The sequence below is a fragment of the Artemia sp. Qi Xiang Cuo genome, chromosome 5, assembly GCF_049724085.1.
Source record: "Artemia sp. Qi Xiang Cuo chromosome 5, ASM4972408v1, whole genome shotgun sequence".
Classification (NCBI taxonomy): Eukaryota; Metazoa; Arthropoda; class Branchiopoda; order Anostraca; family Artemiidae; genus Artemia; species Artemia sp. Qi Xiang Cuo.
Genome location: NC_142798.1, coordinates 16,321,124 through 16,341,576, shown reverse-complemented (window position 1 = coordinate 16,341,576; position 20,453 = coordinate 16,321,124). Strand labels below are relative to the sequence as shown.

The following is a 20,453-nucleotide window of genomic DNA, read 5'->3' as shown; positions in this document are numbered from 1 at the left end:
GTTTCATACCAAGGTCAAAGAAGCCTACGTTTCTGCATTCAAGCATATTTGCAAAAGATGCCTCCACCTGGATCTGTCTTGAAATATTTTTGTTGCCTTTGCTTTGAAAATTGTAAGCTTCCCAGAAGTTTCTCTGACTTGTTGAAGATCTGTCAAGTGATGCCTTTCACTGTAAACTGTGACAGAGTCAAAGATGAGTGGGCGCTACTACAGCTTGAGCCTGAGCTGACAATTGCCACACATAGTGTTGAAGAATTTTGGAAGTATTTTTTTGACCTGAAAGACAGTCAAGGTAACCCAAAGTACCCCCAGATCTCTGGGGTAGTATAGGCAAGTTTGTCCCTGTCACACAGCAATGCTGATGTTGAGAGAACCTTCTCAAAGTCAGGTTGTATTTTAAATGAGGATAAAACCTGCATTGGTTTGAAGATGCTAAATGCAAGCATAGTAATTTGTGATGGTATGAAGATATATGTAAACCAACCTGAATGTTTGCCAGTTATGTGAGAGCTGCTTGATCTTGGCTGGGCTTCAAGTCAGAGTTACGAAGCCCATCTCAAAAATGAGTGTAGGAAAAAAGATGAAATGGAATCACATCAAAAGGAGGAAGAAGAGAAACTTAAGCAGCTGATAGCAATCAAAAAGAAGTAGATTGGAGCATTGGAAGAAAATCTCAAAGACATAAAATTGAATCACACTGAACAAAGAAAAGTTACTGATAAGCTGATCAAGCAAGCTAATGAAAAACTATAGAAGGTGACAAAAGTGAAAGACCTTGTGGAAATTGGGATTGCCCAGGCAATGGTTGAAGCAGCAATAAAAAGGCTAAGTGAAGAAAGAGAAACTGCCAAGAAAAACGAGTGCATACAGCAGAAAGTGTTGAAAAGGCAGGCAAGCTTGATTTTGTCACTCCTCCCCAAGAAAAAGAAGTGATTTGAAGGCAGTGATTTCTAAAGTCAGTACTTTGCAATTTTCAGCTTTTATTTTGTGTTCTTTCCTTTTTTTCATTGTATCCTTGTATATGAATAAAGTCAATGTATCTGAGAAAAAAAAGCTAATGATGATCATCTAGACCTGAATTCAGTGTCTAGTTTTCTGAAACTAACTTGTAATGGTGCCAAAGCTGACGATCTTGATCAGTCATTGTTATTTGTGGGTCCCTAAATATGGTCACTTTTTTTACTTTTGGTTACTATTTGGTCACTTTTTTTTACTTCAAAAGTACCTAAAGTTACTATTTTTATGGTCAAGACTTGGTGGCAGCCCTGAGAGGGCAACTATAAAGAGCAGGGGGGATCTGGTTCACCTAAAGTCTTTTTTCAACATCACAACACACCTTAAAATATCAATTTAATATCCTTAGTTGCTCCTTAGATATTGCTGAAATTCCCTTTTCACAGCCAACAAGCACATAGACTGTTTTGATTGTGTTTTATATCCATCTCAACATTTCCTTAAAATTTTCCTTTATTACCTTAAGCTAAATTAGAGGCCCTTAATACCTTATATAATAACAATGAGCAGTTCACATAAGTTATAGCCCTTACTCTGAAAGCTGGGGGGCAGGGCATATACAAAACTTGGAATTGTAGTTATTTGGTCGTCAGTATATTTTGAACAATTTGGCTAGGCTATCTAGACAAAAGCATTCTTTTATTTTCAAGCCAAGAATACCTGCAATTTAAATGTCCATTATGATAAGGATATTCTAGGCCAAAAATACTAGTCATCAAACGATTTGTTTAGCCTTCTTTCTGCAATGAAGTGGACATTTTTATGGTAGAAGATATCCGAAATCTACTGGCAGAACAGAAACCAGGGAGATTAAACAAGAGAGGCTAATCCCCCATGTTAATACTATGTCAAGAAAGCACCAAAAACAGTAACGACGACTGTACCACTTTTCCGTGGCTAAACCTTCTTCCATTGGCTATAATATTTTTTCAATATTTTGTTGAAAACACATTCTTGAACATTTGGCATCAAGGAATTATTTTGGTGATTTTCAAGAGCTCAAAAAGGCCTTAAGTTTGAATTTTCAATAAAAGTAATTATTATGTTTGTAAAGAGCATAAAAAAGGCACCATGTGGTATGTTCACTTTATTTGTAAGTCAATAATATGAACTGTGAAAAATTTACCTATGGAGGAGTTTAAATAACTGACCTAGCTAAGAAATAGACATATCTTTAGAGTCAGACTTGAATCCTGAATCTAAATGTAAATTCATTTGCCTCAGAAATGAACTTCACCCCCAAACCCCTTTATGTGCAAATATATAGATAAAAGTTCAAATAGGGATAAAATCCTTTTAATAGACAGTGTTTCACAAACAGTGATAGAAATTCACAAAAAAATACCAGATATTTTGGTCACATATGCAGTGACCGTCATCAGTAGTAAAACTACTGTTTTGCTACTAATGATGGTCACTGCCTATGTGACCGAAATATCTGGTATTTTTTGTGAATTTCTATCACTGTTTGTGAAACACTGTCTATTAAAAGGATTTTATAGCTATTTGAACTTTTATTTATTTTCATGGAAAGTCAGTGTGGTCTCTGAAATCATCTGTGCAAATATATAGGTTAGGCTATTCAGGGTAAATATTTGGACATTAGGGGGATGGGGTTACACTTTATTTACAATGCAAATGAATGCTAATTTTGGATTAAAGATGTAATTTTAACTCCAAAGATATATCTTATGTCTTAGCTTGGTGAGTAATTTAATTGCCTCTATATTTATGGTACTTTCAGGCTTCCATGAACCTTGGCATCTGAAAATAGATATAAAAATTACTTCTTGGTTGAGGTTCATCAATCTACTATTATACCATTTCTTTATTTCAAGGGCTTAGGCTAGAAAGTTGCATAAGCCAGGCCTAGATGACAGGACTATACCTAGCCTATTTAAATTCAGTAAGTTTAGAGATAATTCCACTTCACCTTCAAATTCAAACCAACCCCTAAAAATTTGACCCTATAAAAGCAGAGACACAACTTCCCCTAATTATGTAGAGAGAACATCAACAAACTAATTGAGTAGAGCCACTGCCCCCCCCCCCAGAAGGAAACACATTGAACAAAAAAATATTACTTCTTAGCATGCAGAAAGAATAACCTCCTTGTGATAATATCTGTTTTTTTAGGCTTGAGTTGGTTATCAGTTGTAATTTTCTTCTTTTGTCTGTGATTATGGGATTGGGCATTAATATTACAGACCTAGACTATGCAGATAACATTGATCCTCTTGCTGCTGACCCAGCTACAGCCAAAGTAATGCTAAATAAAATATCTTAGCTACTGGGTATGAAGATCAACATGACCAAACTTAAAGTCCTTCACCTAAATATGCAGTTGGATTATCAGCTTGTGCTTTATAGACAAAAATTGGAAAAACTCAGTAGCTTTACTTATCTTGGCTCACTAATAGACTTTCATGGAAGCTATGATGCTGTGACCTTGATGTTTAAAACAGAATCAACAAAGCCCAAGCTGTCTTTTCTCAGATTTTCTGCCATTTGTGGAACTGATGAGAGATTAGTATGAAGACCAAAACTTGTGCCTATAAGGCTGCTGTTAGATCTGTTCCCTTCCATGCAGTTGAAACTTGACCACTGAATGCACTTCATCTCTATGATATAGAAGTCTTTGACCAGTGCTGTTTACAAAAGCATCCTAAGGATTCAACATTGTAATGGAATCTTAAATGTTGATCACCACTTCTGTAACATGAGCCTAATGCCACAATTGTCAAACAGGAGCCAGCATATCCCCCCCCCCAATATATTCCCCCTGGAAAATTCCCACCTATATTCCCCCTGGATAATTCAAGATATTCATTGGAAGGGAAATTAACAGTTATTTATTGGTGTCAAAGTGTATGTACCAATACTTGTAAATTGGTTGATAGCTTCTCACTTTTTCATTTTGCTGCTTGAGAATTCAAATATTAGATTATAAATAAAATTTTGGAAAAGATTTGATTTTTTTGTAAAAATTTTTGATGAAGAGCAGCTTTGTTAAATAATTTCTTAATAATAATTTTACTAAAGAGATTAGGGTGGATAGCAATAGGTATTATTGTTCATGTAAATGAAGTTCTGCATGACTTTGTCTTCTACATGGCTGAAGCCATCATGACCTCGGTAGTGTTCACTGATCTTTAAATACATTGTATGTGTTTTTTTAAATACATTTAACCAATTTAAATACATTAAATAATTTTGTACAGGAAAATAATAAAATTACCATTAAAAATCAGTGAAAACAAAGCTTCTGGCAATATTTGTTACCAACCATCCCCCAAGAATTTCCTGGCAAGGCCCATGATACCCTGCCTCCCCCTCCCTCTGTGCTAGTAGAAACATGAATGGCATACTTAAACAGGTCCAGTAATTATACATTTGGGGATGTCAATCCCCATAGCCCTTGGGGCAAGGGCTGTAATTTAGGCAATTTATTCATTGTTTACATATGGTACATGTTATTGACAAATGTATGCAGGTCTGACCTTTAATTTCCAGAAAGACAAATAGCATTCAGGTGAGCCTTTCAGAGAATGGTGAGGGGAGTGTGAACTAAATCAAAACATGTTATGTCTATATGAATTGTCAAAAGGGTTTGTCTCAGGAATTTCTTTAATTAATTACCTTAATTTGCACTTTGGAGCAAACTAAGATCCATCTTGATTATGGATCTTAATTTAATAATGGAATGGCCGAGTATATTAATTTAGAACTTTCAGGAAATGATAAGGGAGATCATCAATTGACCAAAAAGTCAATATTTGCATGCTACTATTATTGCCACAACTACCACCATTTCCACTGCTACCACTACCACTACATTTACAATATTGAGGGGAAATTTGAACTAAATCATTAGGGACTATGTGCATGCCCATTGTCAAAAGAGCATATCTCAAGAATGGGTTTGGGTATTAAGTTTAATTTAGTTTTATATCTCCTCAAGTTGACCTGGAAAAAAAAACTTAATACCGTTCCAAAAAAATTTTATTTATGGTCTTTGACAACCTAGATGCACTTACACTCTTTTGATTTATCTAAATTGCAAGAGCAGAAGTAGCAATAGCAGTAGCTCTGAAAGTTTCAACCTAATACCCCAAGTTGTTCTTGAGATATTGCTGAGGTGTATTATTGGCAACCATATACACTGCGCTTTTTGATTTAGTTTTGAAACAGCATTTAGTTTTAAACCATAGTGGGCAAATTGCATTTTTACAGCAAACTAGAGACATAGTTTCTGGAATGTTCTACTATGTGGAACAAAATAGAAAATTTTTGATTGAACATGGCTGGAAAACGAATGGGCTTGGGGAGAGGGCTCCTTGCCCTCCAATCACTTTTTACTCTTAAAAAAGGCACTAGATCTTTTAATTTCCAATTGAATTAGCTCCTTTAAAAGTTTCAATGATATTGCTCATTATTATAGAGCAGTGCTGCCTTTGCTGTTGCTTACATGCCCTTTTGAAAACCTGCATGCATATAGTTTTTGTTTAATTGAAACTCCCCTAAATGCTCCCTAAAAGTTTCACCTTTATTGGGAGCTATTGAAAATCACTCTTCTGTAAATTGGAAAAGGAAACTGAAAACCCTCCCATATATTACAGAAGAAATTAAAAAGGCCAGGAACAGAAAAAAGAAATACTTCTGGCTGTATATAAAGAATCACAACCAGGTGGACTATTACATTAAATATAAACAGGTGAGTAACCTACTGAGAAGTCTTGCTAGAAATACCACCAAAAAATATGAAGAATCAGTAGCAGCCACAATGGAATCTAACCCCAAGGAATTTTGGAGGTATGCATCATCTGGTAACCTGGTAGGCATTCTGTTACCCAACTTCTACTAGATAGTATGAAAATCTGTGACCCTTGGGAGATTGCCAATACATTGAATAAGCAGTTGATCCTGGTATTTACTGTCCCTAATAATGCTCCAATTCCAGATCTCCCAAGGTATGAGATTTTAAATGGTATGGCGCCCATTAATATTACCAAAACTGATGTAGAAACCCGATTCAAGTAGATTAACCCAAATAAATCTACAGGACCAGGCAAAGTACCCCGTCCTTCAGCTCCTTAACAAGTCATATGCAGTGTTGTTGCATCCTCTTACTCTACTTTTCCAAAGGCTTGAGTACTAAATATATTCTGCAAGATTGGAAGGATGATTACGTCATGTCTGTACACAAAGGGGGTAATAGAGATGAAGCTAACAACTATCAAACAATTAGTAACTGTGAAACTACTCAAAGGCATAGTCAGTTCAGCCATTATGGTTCATTCAAATACTAATAATCTACTATCACCTAATCGACATGGATTTTGTCCCAATCATTCAGTTGACACTAGCCTCATTGATACATACAAGTATGTCTCAAATCTTATGGATGAGGGATCTCCTATTGACATGATATTACTGGATCTATCCAAAATATTTGATAAAGTTTGCCACAGAAGACGAAACTCTGTGCAATGTGCACCAATGATGATGTTGTCAAATGGATAATGCAAGTTCTTACCAATAGAAAGCAGGTGGTAAGGGCATTTGGAGACAATGGATCAATCTTCTTCTTGGAATTTACAGATGTAGAAAGTGGAATGCCCCAAGGAATGGTTTTGTGTCCAACTTTATTTAGTATTTTCATCAGTGATGTGCATTCAATCACAGAGAATAAAATTTGCTTGTATGCAGATGATTCCAAAATAATTGATCCTGTCCATGACCTGCAAGTGTCATAGCCATCCAGGCTTGATGCATTCTAAAAGTGAGCACAATCCTGGTGGCTTGAATTTAATATCCAGAAATGCAGTCATTCATTTTTGAGCAAATAACCCTCTGTGCCAGTATTTTCTGGAATTCGGTGATGGTTCAAAACAGCAAAATACATGCAATTATGGTGAAAAAGATCTGGGAGTCTTGGTTGATGATATACTCAAGTTTGATTTTCATGCACAGTCTGTAGTAGCCAGTTCCCACCAAACTCTTGGTTTAATAAAAAGAACATTCTGTAGCAGATCTCCAGTTGTGATCATCAAGCTCTTAAAGGGCCAGATCAGACTAAAATTAGAATTCGGAATGTGTATTGCTACTCCAGTTAATAAGGTAATATATAAATTCTGGAATCAGTACAGCAACATGCAACTAAATGCATAAAGGGATTTCAACATATTCCATATCCTACTCAATTACATAAGCTCAAATTACCATCTCTCACATATAGACCTAGGCAAGGAGATATATTAATGACGTACAAGTTAGTATGTAACCAGAGTGTGATTCCGAACCTGTTTCAGATAGTCAGTTCAGCAAGTACTAGAGGCCACCCCTTGAGGCTTTCTAAAAACATGCTAACACCAGGCAGGCTGCAGAACAAATTCTTTTCAAATTGCATAACCAGCCTATGGAATTCCCTTAGCCAGAATGCTGTTCTGTCTCCCAGTGTTGAAGCCTTCAAGTCTGCAGTTGACAAAGACTGGTGCAGGAAATCTTGGCTCAGAGTATTTGATGCACCTAACGAGTTGAGCTATCACCATCAGTGACCAGTGTTCACAGGACTTGTCCTTAATGCTGAAAAGTGATTTAAGGTAATTTTTAAGGTAATACCCTTTGCATCATTAGTTACAGTAACTGTAATATTAATAATATACACATAGTACCTTCTGGCTAGTTCAAAATGTGGCACAACTTACCCTTAAAGGTCTGACTTAAAAATGTTGGCTGTTCTTAAGATATTGCTTTGTCACCTTTTTTAAAATCTACATGCTCATAGTTTGTTTTGATTTCTTTCAACATCCTCATAAATATTCCTTGAATATTAAGAACTTATGCAACAAAACTACTGTTTGTTAAAAATTTTGACTAAACAATCAAATCTTGTCTGAAATTTTACTTACAGTCTAATATTTGAATTCTCATGCAGAAAACTGACAAAGCTTGAAGTTCCCAACCAATTTACAAGTGGTGGTACATACAATTCAAAAGCAATAAATAACTTTTAATTTCCCTTATAATGAACATCTGAAATTATCCAGGGGAAATATGGGTGGGAATTATATGGGGGGAAGTTTTTCTGGGAGGGGGGATATGCCTAGACCCTTGTCAAACAGAGTAGACTGCATTGGCTTGATCCTGGGAAGATGTCCTGGGAAGACCCAATGATTGCTGCAATGTTTGGTAGATAAATCTTTATTTAAAACCCTGGCACCTATAATAAAGAACATTATAAGCAAAGCAAGCATAAGCACATCAAGGCAAATAAGCATAAGCACATCAAGGCAAATAAGCATAAGCACATAATAGCAAGTTGGTACACAATCACAAGCATTAGAGCAGGGCATCACATAATGGTACATCCCCCTTCAGCTATTTCCAAAAAGATGAGTTTCTTTTACCTCTAGGCACAGAGGCACTAGCCTTACTCTGCTAGTTGCCAATGAATTGGAAAATTATCACTCACACAACAGAACACTACATGCAGGAGGCGCAAGGCTCACTCCTATCAGCTGCTAATGGGTTTTGGCAGAACTACACTAGACACGAATGCCACATTGTCACTTGGTTATTCCTTATAGGTTTAGTCTCTCTGGTGCCTTCACCACTCTGCCGGATCTCATAACCTTAGCAACTATGGTTTGTACTGGAGTTCTGCTTGACAGTTCACCTGCTGGCAGGCGGGGCTCAGCTACGGCCATACCGGGCTCGGTGGTAGTATTCAGGAATCTCTGTAATGATCTGTGCGGACTCATGTTTGTGGTAGTGTCAGGGCAATCTGCAACCCGACCCGGATTTAGTGATCTTGATACAGCCTTGGGTGGGTATTCCATGGCAGGTCTATGATCAGGTTTGAATCGAGAAGCTGCTTTGATTAAGTGTCTTGTGTTCTGGCGAAGGATCAAACCATCTTTAGATGACAAGTAGTACAATCTAGGTTCATCTGCCTCTTTTATTATTTTCCTGCTTTTCCATGGCGCTTCTGGCTGTTTGCTGAAGAAAACTTGGTCGCCTCCTCTGAGTTCGGGATGTTCTCTAGCATATCACTCATGATAGGATTTCTATCTGTGTTGAACCATCCCTGATTGCCCAAAATTCAGAAGTCTGTACCACTCTCTTTTCCAAGTCCTTTTCTGTGCATGAAAATTTCGGGTTGAGCTGGCGGCTCATGAGCATTTGTGAGGGGGCAGCTAAACCATCAGCTGGGGTGTTATGGTATTCCTGAATTCTGAGGTGTGGGTCTGATCCATTTTCACTTGCCTTGGTCCTGATGCTCTTGCAAGTCTGGATAATCTTTCCCACTAATCCCTTTGACTGGGGATGTATTGGGCTCGAAGTTTTTGACTTGAATCCTCAGTCTCTGGCAAACCTCTTGAATTCTTGGACACAAATTGGCTACCATTATCAGAAATCATGACCTGGGTTATGCCATGATGGGCAAAATACAACTTCAGTTTCAAAATGACTTCTGCCAATGTTAAATCATGCAACAGATCAGTTTCAAAAAACAGCTATGGTAGTCCACCACTAGGAGGTAGCTGGCTCCATGCCAGGTGAATATGTCACAGGCAACTTGTTGCCATGGGAGAATTGATACTGGTGAGCAGATTAGTGGCTCTTTGTTGACCCCTGCTATGTTTTTGGCATGTGTAGCAGCTGACAATCAGATTTTCTGTGTCTGCATTCAGATGAGGCCAGTAGATGAGCATTTTGGCTCTCTGTTTAGTTTTCTCCACCCATAAATTGGAAGCGTGTAGCTGTTTTACCGTGTCGGATCCAAAACATGCTGACACCACTGTCCTCTCTCCCTTGAAGATGATTTCGTCATTGATGTACAGTTCGTGTCAGACTCCCAAAATGGCAGTACATGACTAGGACATAGCTTTTGGCAAACTGGCCAGCCAGTTTCTATAATTTGTCTATGTGCAACTAGCTGGGGATCTTCTTTAGACTGGTTTTGGATTTCTTGCAGTTTTGAATCGCACACCAGAAGTAACTTGACTACTTGTTGTACATACGCTTTGAGTTCATGTCTGACAGGTGGAGCCTTGATAGTGCATCAGCAACTGGTATTTCAGCACCGGGTTGGTAAATGAAACTCAAGTTGTATGGCTGAATCTGGAGCATCATCCTTTGTTGTCTTGCTGGGGTCTTGTGCAAAGGCTGTTGTAAGATGGTTTCAAGAGGGCAATGATAAGTGAACACATTGACTTGCCTTCCATAAATGTAGTGGTGGAAATATCGGCAGCCAAATACAATGGCGTAAAGCTCTTTCTCTAGCTGTGAGTGTCTTTGCTCGGTAGGCGTAAGGGCTCGTGAAGCGTACGCTATTGCCTATCCATTCATTGAGATGTATTCTCCTAGGCCGTGTGATGAGGCATCGACTGTGAGGTCGATTGAGGTACTTTGGTAATCAAAGAAATGAAGGTGCAACACAATGGAGCCCTTAATTTCCTTTAAGGCAACATCATGCTTTCTTTCCTAAACAAAGTCTTCGTCTTCGCAGATGTCACAAAGGTCCTTACACTTTGTTGATAGATTAGGGATGTATCTAGCTAAGTAATTTAGCATTCCTAGGAGGGTAGTCATCTCTTCTTTCTTTGCTGGCTGAGGCATTGCGTTAATTGCACGTAGCTTCTCTGGATTGGGGCGCATCCCTTTTTCACCAATCACGTGGCCAAAGTATGTTACCTCTTGTACGCCAAATTTACATTTGCTGAGGTTGAACCTTCCCCCTTTCGCTCGTGCCCTCTTTAACACAGCAACAAGACGCTGATTATGCTCTTCCAGGGTTGAACCAAAAACTAGCAGATCGTCTATGATAACTATAAAGGCAGTGAGACCTTTAAACACTTCCTCAATGCGCCTCTGGAACTTGTCCTGTGCTGATATTATACCGAACAGCATACGCTTGAAACGTTATCTTCCAAAGATAGTGTTGAAAGTAGTTAGGTCTGAGAATTCCTCATCAAGCAACAATGACTAGTATCCTGAACATGTGTCTAGCTTTGTGAAGTACTTTGCTCGATACAGGTTGGATGTTGAGTCTTCTAATGCTGGAATAGGGTAGTAGGGTCTTCTGATGGATTTATTGAGATCCACAGGGTCAATACAGAGGCTGAGAGTGCCATCTTTCTTTTGAACAGCCACGATGGAGTTGATCCATTCAGTAGGAACTGTCACCTTCTCAATGACACCGTCTTTCTCAATTTTATCAAGCTCTGCTTTAAGCTTGTCAGAAAGAGCTGATGGAATTTTCCTTACAGCATGAACCTAGGGATGGGCTCCATCCTTTGAATAAAAATTGCACTTGCCATCCAGCTTTCCTAGCCCATCAAAGACATCGTTAAACTCTTTAATAACCTCCAAAACAGAGTTGCGGATTGGTACTTCAGTGCTTGCAACAGAGTTGACATTCATGATCAGTTTCATAAGGCTTAGATCCAAGCTTGATCTGAAGCTGATTATGGGAACAGAATCTGTTTCTACAGTGTAGAACTTCTGGTTGGAAGGCCTATATTGTTCACAGGTACAGCTCACAGTGCATGTCCCTCAAACAGAAATCCTGCTACCACAGTAACTAGTAAGCTTCTGCTTAGCCTTGGTTATTTCTGGATTTGGCAAGAGCTTGTCAAAATACTTGATATGAAGGATATTTGCTTGGGCTCCTGTCTCAACTTTGAGGCTAACTGGGAACTGGGCGTTTGCTGTGAGTGAAACTATGGCTTCTTCCTTGTTATTTGTTTCAGAGACTTCATGCAGCAATATATTGTCCTCATCATCAGAGTTTTCAAGTGTGTTGTTGGTACCTGAAACTACATTTACGACCTTGTTGCTTCTGCAGACACATACAAAATGGTTAGGCTTGCGGCACTTTGTACATGTCTTTCCTTTTGCAGGACATGCATGATTAGGGCTGTAGCTGCCTCTATAAAAGTAGCACTCTCTAGATCCTGGGCTAGTGGTCTTGAGCTTGTCATTTCTTCTGCTTGGACAGTGATAGATTTTGTGGATGGAATCAACTTCTTTGTTTATGCTACCTTCATCAAACGTTCTTAGCTGTGTCTGGGTTGTTTCAAACATGGAGCATTTCTCTATAGTTGTTTCAAAGGCTAGGGCATCCTCTTCTACTAGAAGGCGCTCTCTGATAAATGGGTTCAATATTCTGCAGACTATTCTATCTTGTACCATTTCGTCTGCGTTCCTGTAGCTACAGGCCTTAACCGAGGTTTTCATCTCTGTTACGTATCTCTCTTCCCTTGTCTCTTACCCTAATCAGTAGGTAGGCGCACATAATCTTCTCGGTTTTCCCAGATAAGGGGCCAGAAAACATAAGACAAGCATGCTTTTCAAATCGTTTCCACTCAGCTGGAAGACACAGCGAGTCCCAACTGATACTTGGCTGGTTGACATCCATTATTGGTCACTCACTTCTGACACCATGTAATGTTTGGTAGATAAATCTTTATTTAAAACCCAGGCACCTATAATAAAGAACACTATAAACAAAACAAAGCAAGCATAAGTGCATCAAGGCAAATAAGCATAAGCACAAAATAGCAAGTTGGTGCACAACCACAAGCATATGAGCAAGGCATCACATAATGCTACAATTGCATCTTAAGCAAGTGCTTTTAGCTGCTCCTTTGCCAGATTGGTACCGGCATCCTGGCAATCAATTGAAGAATTGGTGGGCAACTCAAAAGCAACCTTGATCTTATTGATGGATTTCAAAAGTTTGCCAGAAAGTGGGAGAGCTGTTGGCCTTTGCTTGCAGAAGAGCTGGCACAAGATTCTGAAAAATATGAGTCAACCATACAGAGTCTTCTAGATGCTAGGGGAAACATCTGTGTCTAGTTCTGCAGCAAGTACAAGTAAGCTTTATGATAATTTTACACTTGAATTATTATTTGACTTTATTTCTGCTTGTCGTTGGTTTCATGTAGCTCTTTACTTTCCTTTGGAAAACTTCTTTTGTGGAAAGATGTTTTTAAAAATTAATTCCTTTTTGTTTTTAATTAACTCATTTTTTATTTCATTGGTTAATATTGAGAATTTTTCAATAATATTGAGATTAAGATAATATGAGATTATTTTTCTGCCACTTTTGCCAGGTAAGCTCAAAATGATCACTACCTTTGGCCTTAATCCTCCTGCCTCCTTTGGGGGTATTTAAAATTTCTAGAGTCAAGCTGATACAAGACCTTCAAAGGAGGCAGGAGGACTAAGGCCAAAGGTAGTGATCATTTTGAGCTTACCTGAAATTAATGGCAGAAAAATAATCTCATCAGCCATACTTAAACAATAACAGTAGCTGAAGAGCAAAAATACTCAAAATACTCTTCAAAAAATATCAATACTTTCTTAAATCTTAAATACTTAATGCTTATAGTTACTGGAATATTTACTTAATATTTACACTACTTAAATCTATTTAATCTGATTTGGATACCATCAGTTTAGGCTACACCTCAGTAAGGTTAACACATAGGGGGAGGGGGGATTAGGATGTCACCAGAGAGTGGTTTTGAAGTCTTCATGCGAAGTTGTTTTTCAAATAGTCTGTGTGAATAAAATTTAAGGAACAAGCGAATTGTGCCAATAACAACCGAAACTCTAAAAAACAGAATATTTTTAAGTAATTTGTGCATCAAAATTATTACCATTTTATCCTGATTCCAAATATGCAGCATTCATAACATTTAAAGGTTTCAAAAAATAACCAAGACAGTAACTAAGCCCCCTCTTATACAATAGTTCAGTCCAGTGATCTGCCATTGCCAAAAATTCAAAGCATAATTATTAGTAAAAAAGGTCATTCTTATTTATCACCCAAGTACTTTGGGTTTTCACAGCTATTAATAGCACTATACTCCTAAAAATCCTAAAAATGGTGTCAGATCGAAACACAAAGTACACTATTAGAACCGCCTTGTCCAAAAACCCTGTATAGGAAACTTATAGTTCCTTGGCTTGAACAACAAGGAAAATCCTTTGGCTTGAGACTAGGTGGGCACTGAAACATCATAGAGAGCTATTTAGTGGCTCATTTTAAAGGAAATGCTGTATATAGTGCCTTTTGTAATAAATAAAAAATAATTTTAGAAATAATTTTAATCCTATTGCAGCAGTAGCTCTAACCTAGTAAATCGTGGTTGCTGTGGTAGCTGCTAATTATGAGAATTAAGATCTATGGTTACCCCCTGTTTTAGGTGTATTTGCTCAATATTGTTCTGTTTTGTTTTTTTTTATCTTCATTAAACAAATTGAAAAATATCCTTGGCCCCCCCCTACATTTTCGTGAATTGGCGCCACTGGTTCTAAGGAGTCTCTCAGGTTTTTCTGAATTGTCTAGAAAGACTTTTGACAAACTTGCTTTCAGTCAGATATGCTGGCTCCATGTCACAAACGTGTCACTTGGTCATTATTGCTTTTTCTGGGATATTGCACAGGCATCCTTTTTTGACAATTTGAATATTATACTGTCTTGTTTTAGTTTAAATCCCCACAACTTTCTTTGAAAGGTTCGTCTTAATGCCCTTAGGCATCCCAGGGATAATGCAGATATGCCCATTTGAAAACCCAGATGCATATAATTTATTTCTATTAGTTGAATATGCCTGAAAGTTTCAAGTTAATGAACTAAGCTGTTCTTGAAATATTGCAAGTATGTCCTTTTAAGAACCCTGGATGCACATACCGTCTTTCAATTTAGATCAACATCCCCAACAACATGCCCCGAAAAATCCAGTGTAATACCCTTAGCTGTTCCTGGGATATTACACAGATGTCCTCTTGACAATCTTGATACTAATGATGTCTGTTGGTTTACTTTTACGTCCTGCTGAATTTTCCCTGAAAATTCCAATGTTCTTGAGATTTTGCATCTATGGCATTTTGATAACCTTGATGCACTTATACTCTTTTGATTTAATTCAATAGCAGTAGTATTAGTACAGTAGCAGTAATAGTAGTTGTAGTAGCCTTTAAAGTTTCAAATTTCCCGGAGATATTGCATCTATGCCATTTTGACAACCTGGATTCTCTTAAACTGTTTTGATTTAGTTTAATAGTAGTAGTAGCAGTAGTAGTGGCTTTAAAATATTCAGCTGAATTCTCTAAGCTGTTCCTGAGATATTCCTGATAGGCCTTGTTGACAACCTGTATGCACATAGTGTGTTTCGATTTAGTTCAACATTCCCTGAAAGTTAATACCCTTTGCCTTTTTAGAGACCCAGGGTCAAACATGCCTCTCTTTTCCAATAACGAACCTCAAAATGTCAAAATTTTGATCTGATATCAATAAAGAGAAGGCAGGAAGAAAGTGCAAGGGAGAGGCTGGTTACCCTCCAATCAGTTTGGACTCTTAAAAAGGGCACTGGCAGTTTTAATTTGCCATCCAATGAGCTCCCTCCAAAGTTTCTACAACAACTTCTTCCAAACAAATAGGCCTGGAAAAAACAACAAACAAATAAATAATGCATGGAAGCCAATTCAAACTTTGCTTAGGCAGTGCTATTGCACTACCTATGATTTTAAGATTTGTATGCTCTCTGACAATCTTATTTAACAAATTCAATAATTAGTGACAAATATCCTTCTCATTTAACCTGCTTTGGCTGAACAATTGAAAAAAGTATGTCAGATTCAATGTAGTAGCAATTGACTAAGTAAAGAACAATATCTCTCTTTATTTTTTTCTTTGCAGCTTGGTATACTAGGATTGTTCTTAGAAACTGGAAAAGTGGCTCATTTGACTTGAAATTGAAGTTTCTATTTGTCTTTAATGGGCCAATAGGGATGGGAAGCAACTATTCCTCCCCTCAATTGGCCTTTGTGGCTTGATGCGCCCACATCCCAAGATCCAAGGCCAAAAATCTATAAAGGTCCTAACTGCCTCTGACAGGCTATTCATGAATCCTTCTATATGACAGGACTAATCCTTTAAAATTTTGGATTGCAGAATTGGGTTGCAACCTTCTCTTGAAGATTGCATTGGGGTTGCTTTCTCTTGAAACGTTTTTTTTAATTTAATTTTAACCTTTTTTACTAATAATTATGCGTTGAACTTTTGGCAATGGCAGATCACTGGACTGAACTATTGTATAAGAGGGGGCTTAGTTACTGTCTTGGTTATTTTTAGTTATTAATAAGGGCATTCCTCTTTCTCTAGTTTGATGTAATTGCCCCTCATGGCAAAAACAAATAAACATACCCACAAGCCACTAAAAGCATAAGATTTGGTATTTTGTAGTCAAGGGCTTAACAATTCTACCAGGAGTTCTTGAACTTCCAGAAGCTAATGATGGGATCAATTTTGGGAGAATAAGGGCAACCCTTTTTCAGAAAGCATATATACAACTTAAGGTTGAAACCTTTAAAGGTTATGAATGCTGCATATTTGGAATCAGGATAAAATGGAAATAATTTTGAAGCAGAATTACTTAAAAACATTCTGTTTTGTAGAGTTTCTGTTGTTATTGGCACAATTCGCTTGTTACTTAAGTTTGTTCACACAGACTATTTGAAAAACAACTTCGCATGAAGACTTCAAGACCACTCTCTGGTGACATCCTATACTCCCTCCCCCTATGTGTTAACCTTACTGAGTTGTAGCCTATGCTGATGGTATCCAAATCAGATTAAATAGATTTAAGTAGTGTAAATATTAAGTGACTATTCCAGTAACTGTAAGCATTAAGTATTTAAGATTTAAGAAAGTATTGATATTTTTTGAAGAGTATTTTGAGTATTTTTGCTCTTCAGCTACTGTTAATGTTTAAGTATGGCTGATGAGATTATTTTTCTGCCACTATTGCCAGGTAAGCTCAAAATGATCACTACCTTTGGCCTTAATCCTCCTGCCTCCTTTGAAGGTCTTGTATCAGCTTGACTCTAGAAATTTTAAATACCCCCAAAGGAGGCAGGAGGATTAAGGCCAAAGGTAGTGATCATTTTGAGCTTACCTGGCAATACTGACAGAAAAATAATCTCATATTATCTCAATCTCAATATTATTGAAAAAATCTCAATATTAACCAATGAAATAAAAAATGAGTTAATTAAAAACAAAAAGGAATTAATTTTTTAAAAAATCTTTCCACAAAAGAAGTTTTCCAAAGGAAAGTAAAGAGCTACATGAAACCAACGACAAGCAGAAATAAAGTCAAATAATAATTCAAGTGTAAAATTACCATAAAGCTTACTTGTACTTGCTGCAGAACTAGACACAGATGTTTCCCCTAGCATCTAGAAGACTGTATGGTTGACTCATATTTTTCAGAATCTTGTGCCAGCTCTTCTGCAAGCAAAGGCCAACAGCTAAAAATTTCAAATACAACCAAGAAATTTAACTAAGCAAATTCTGATTGGAATCTGTTATTGAAAGCAAAATTCTCTGAAATCCATCTTGAAATAAAAGACTCATGTGAATACCAATCAAAACAAGAATACTATTAGTACAATTTTACGAGTGAATAAATTGATGCTCTATTTATTTTAACCAAAATTCCCCCGCCAGAAAAAAAAAGAAATTTCAACTGCGATGCAAAATAGGTACGGTTCTCAGTAATATAGCCACAACAAAAACACAGCTGATACAAAACACAAACCAGATACAAAACACAAACTTAATACTCATTTATATAGCCAATTTTGTCAGTGGGTGTTTAAAGTTTGGCTACTTTTAATATAGGTTATGTTTTGTACTAGTCATGGGTTTGCAATAGTTACCAGGTAGTCATGGCATAAAATTGATTTTGAGATATGGAAGACCATCAGCAAATTTTATTGTTGGAACTTTTCTAAAATGTAACTTAACTTTTGTCAAGTTACAAATTAATTGTCATCTGACTCCTGGCTAATTTTAATATATTTTGTTTAGGCTACTTTCAACATAGGTTACATTTAGCTCCTTACGCTTGGCATTGTTTACTTGACTAAATCCTCTATATTTAGGTAAAACAGGTTGATTTTATTGGGAATAGTCTTAGATGAAATGTATGTATTATTTTTAGATTGGTATTCAAAAGGATTTTTGTTCTAAGCAGGCGCGCAAATTAGGGGGCAAGGGGGGGACAATTGTTCCCCTAGATTTTGAAAAATGCCTTCTTATTTCTATTTCATAGCATTTCTATTTTAGCCATGTGCTATATTAAAGCAGCAGGACTGGCTAACTTGGTCATTCTTGTTTATCACCCAAGTACTTTGGTTTTTCACAGCTCTTAATAGCACTGTACTCCTAAAAATCCTAAAAATGGCGTCAGATCGAAACACAAAGCGCATTAACTGCCTTGTCCAAAAACCATACAAAGGAAACTTACGGTCCCCTTGTTTCAATAATGTGGAAAAATCTTGGGGATTTAGAAACAAGCAAAGGGGCTGCAATCCTGACATTTTGCATTGGAAGCATCTTTTTTTTTTGTTTCTCCTTCTCTGCAGCTAGGTGGGCACTGAAAGATTATAGAGAGCTGTTTAATGGCTCGTTTTAAAGGAAATGCCATATTTAGTGCCTTTTGTAATTAATTAAAATTATTTTAGAAATAATTTTAATCCTATTGTAGCAGTAGCTGTAACCTAGTAAATCCTGGTTGCTGTGGTAGCTGCTAATTAAGAGAGTTAAGATCTATGGTTACCCCCTGTTTTAGGTGTATTTTCTCAATGTTCTTCTGTTTTTTTTTATCTTCATTAAAAAAAATTGAAAAATATCCTTCCTCCCCCCTACATTTTCGTGAATCGGTGCGACTGGTTCTAAGGAGTCTCTTAGTTTTTTTCTGAATTGTCTAGGAAGACTTTTGACAAACCTGCTTTCAGTCAGATATAGTGAGTGGCTCCAACTCACAAACATGTCACTTAGTCATTATTGTTTAACAACGTTTACCATCTTTTCCAGTTACAGTTCATTCCAGCGTCATTTCTTTTTCATTAAATTTGAATAAAAATTCTGAATTTCCCAAAAATTCTACAATATATTCTGCTTTGCAAAAAATTTTCTTTGCTTCCCTCTTGAATCTGTAATTCCTATCTTGTAGAAAACTCAGCATTTTTGGCCCCATTATTGCTATCGAAATTTAAGTTTCTGTACGTACTGTATTGAATTAAAGAACCTGAACCCTCCTTGGTCATTGGTGCTGGCCCAGTAATTTATCAAAGATTTTGTCTCTTTTTGAGTATTTTTCTTAATTTAATTATTGAAATTGAACCACCTACAGTCAAGGCACTGACCTAGAATTTTGAAAAAGCATTTGCTATGTTTTTGACTGTTTGCTTTGCATTTAGTGTTGTTTCTTTTTCTTTTATCTATGTTCCATCTTTCTTGCATTTATAGAAGAGGCATGGGCGTCCGGAGGGGAGGGGGGATGCTACCCCCCCCTAGAATTTTAAATTTACACTAGATGTGGCTGAAAAAGCAGTTGAAAAAGGTAGATGGCTAAAAAAGCAGTTGATAACAGGTAGATGGTTGAAAAAGTTGGAAATAAATAGCCGAAATGGCAGAATAAAAGTCAAACAAGAAGTAATTATCCATAATGTCTTGGAAAGATTTGGGTCTAATGCAAGAGGATTAATGCTGAAGCTTAATGATGATTTTTGGTGATTACTTATTAATAAAGATTTCATAGGTATGATAGAACTTGCTGGCAATGTAAGGTTTTGTGAACTGACAATATAACTTCAGCTAACTTAGACAAGAAGCTACGTACGCCCATGATGAGAGGTCTTCAAAAGAATAAATATATAAGGTGCATCTAAATCCAGTTTAATTAAATTAAAATATTAGACTCCTTATTAGACTACTAAACTATTAGAATTTACTAAAGTGCTATTATACTCCTGTCAGAACCTAGCTTAAGATCAGTGTTCTAAGCAAAAATATAGCTTACAAAAAAGTACAACTATAAAGAAGTATTTCTCTTTTAGGTGGAATAGCTAATGTGTATGTTGGTCAGTCTCTTGATACAGTTAAAGTTAAAATGCAGACTTTCCCGGATATTCACAAAAATATGGTGTCTTGTTTTGTTGAGACTTTCAAAAAAGAAGGAATTAGAGGACTCTATGCAGGAACTACTCCTGCCTTAGTGGCGAATATAGCAGAAAATTCAGTGCTATTTGGATTCTATGGAGTTTGCCAAAAGCTTGTTTTGAAGTTCACTAATCAAAAGGTAATCTCGAAAATGTAGATTTCATAGAATGCACTAACAAATACCAAGTAGAGAGTGATGTGCCATGCATATATAATGAATTTCTTGGTCAGTATCATACTATAGAATGGACGGTTTTAGAATGTTGGGAGAGGGCTCATTCAATCATAAATTCCAAGATGATTACTATCTTGTTCTAGAAGGGTGTGTTTTATTTTCCATTGTGTTGGAAATACTGAATTTCACTAAGAGAGAGTGAGAGTGACAGATAGAGAGAGAGAGAGAGAGAGAGAG

The 20,453-nt window shown here is 36.9% G+C and overlaps 1 protein-coding gene and 1 pseudogene across 1 annotated transcript in view; one reads left to right on the top strand and one right to left on the bottom strand.

The window, feature by feature from the left end:
• The window catches only part of LOC148951860 (mitochondrial ornithine transporter 1-like), a 47,967-nt gene that overhangs the window by 3,242 nt on the left and 24,272 nt on the right, over window positions 1-20,453 (top strand). Inside the window, exon 2 of the mRNA XM_089088750.1 lies at window positions 19,939-20,180. Within this exon, the coding sequence (XP_088944876.1) occupies window positions 19,939-20,180 (242 nt within the window). The remainder of the gene's footprint in view (window positions 1-19,938; window positions 20,181-20,453) is intronic.
• On the bottom strand, window positions 11,296-12,258 carry LOC148951861 (uncharacterized; annotated as a pseudogene).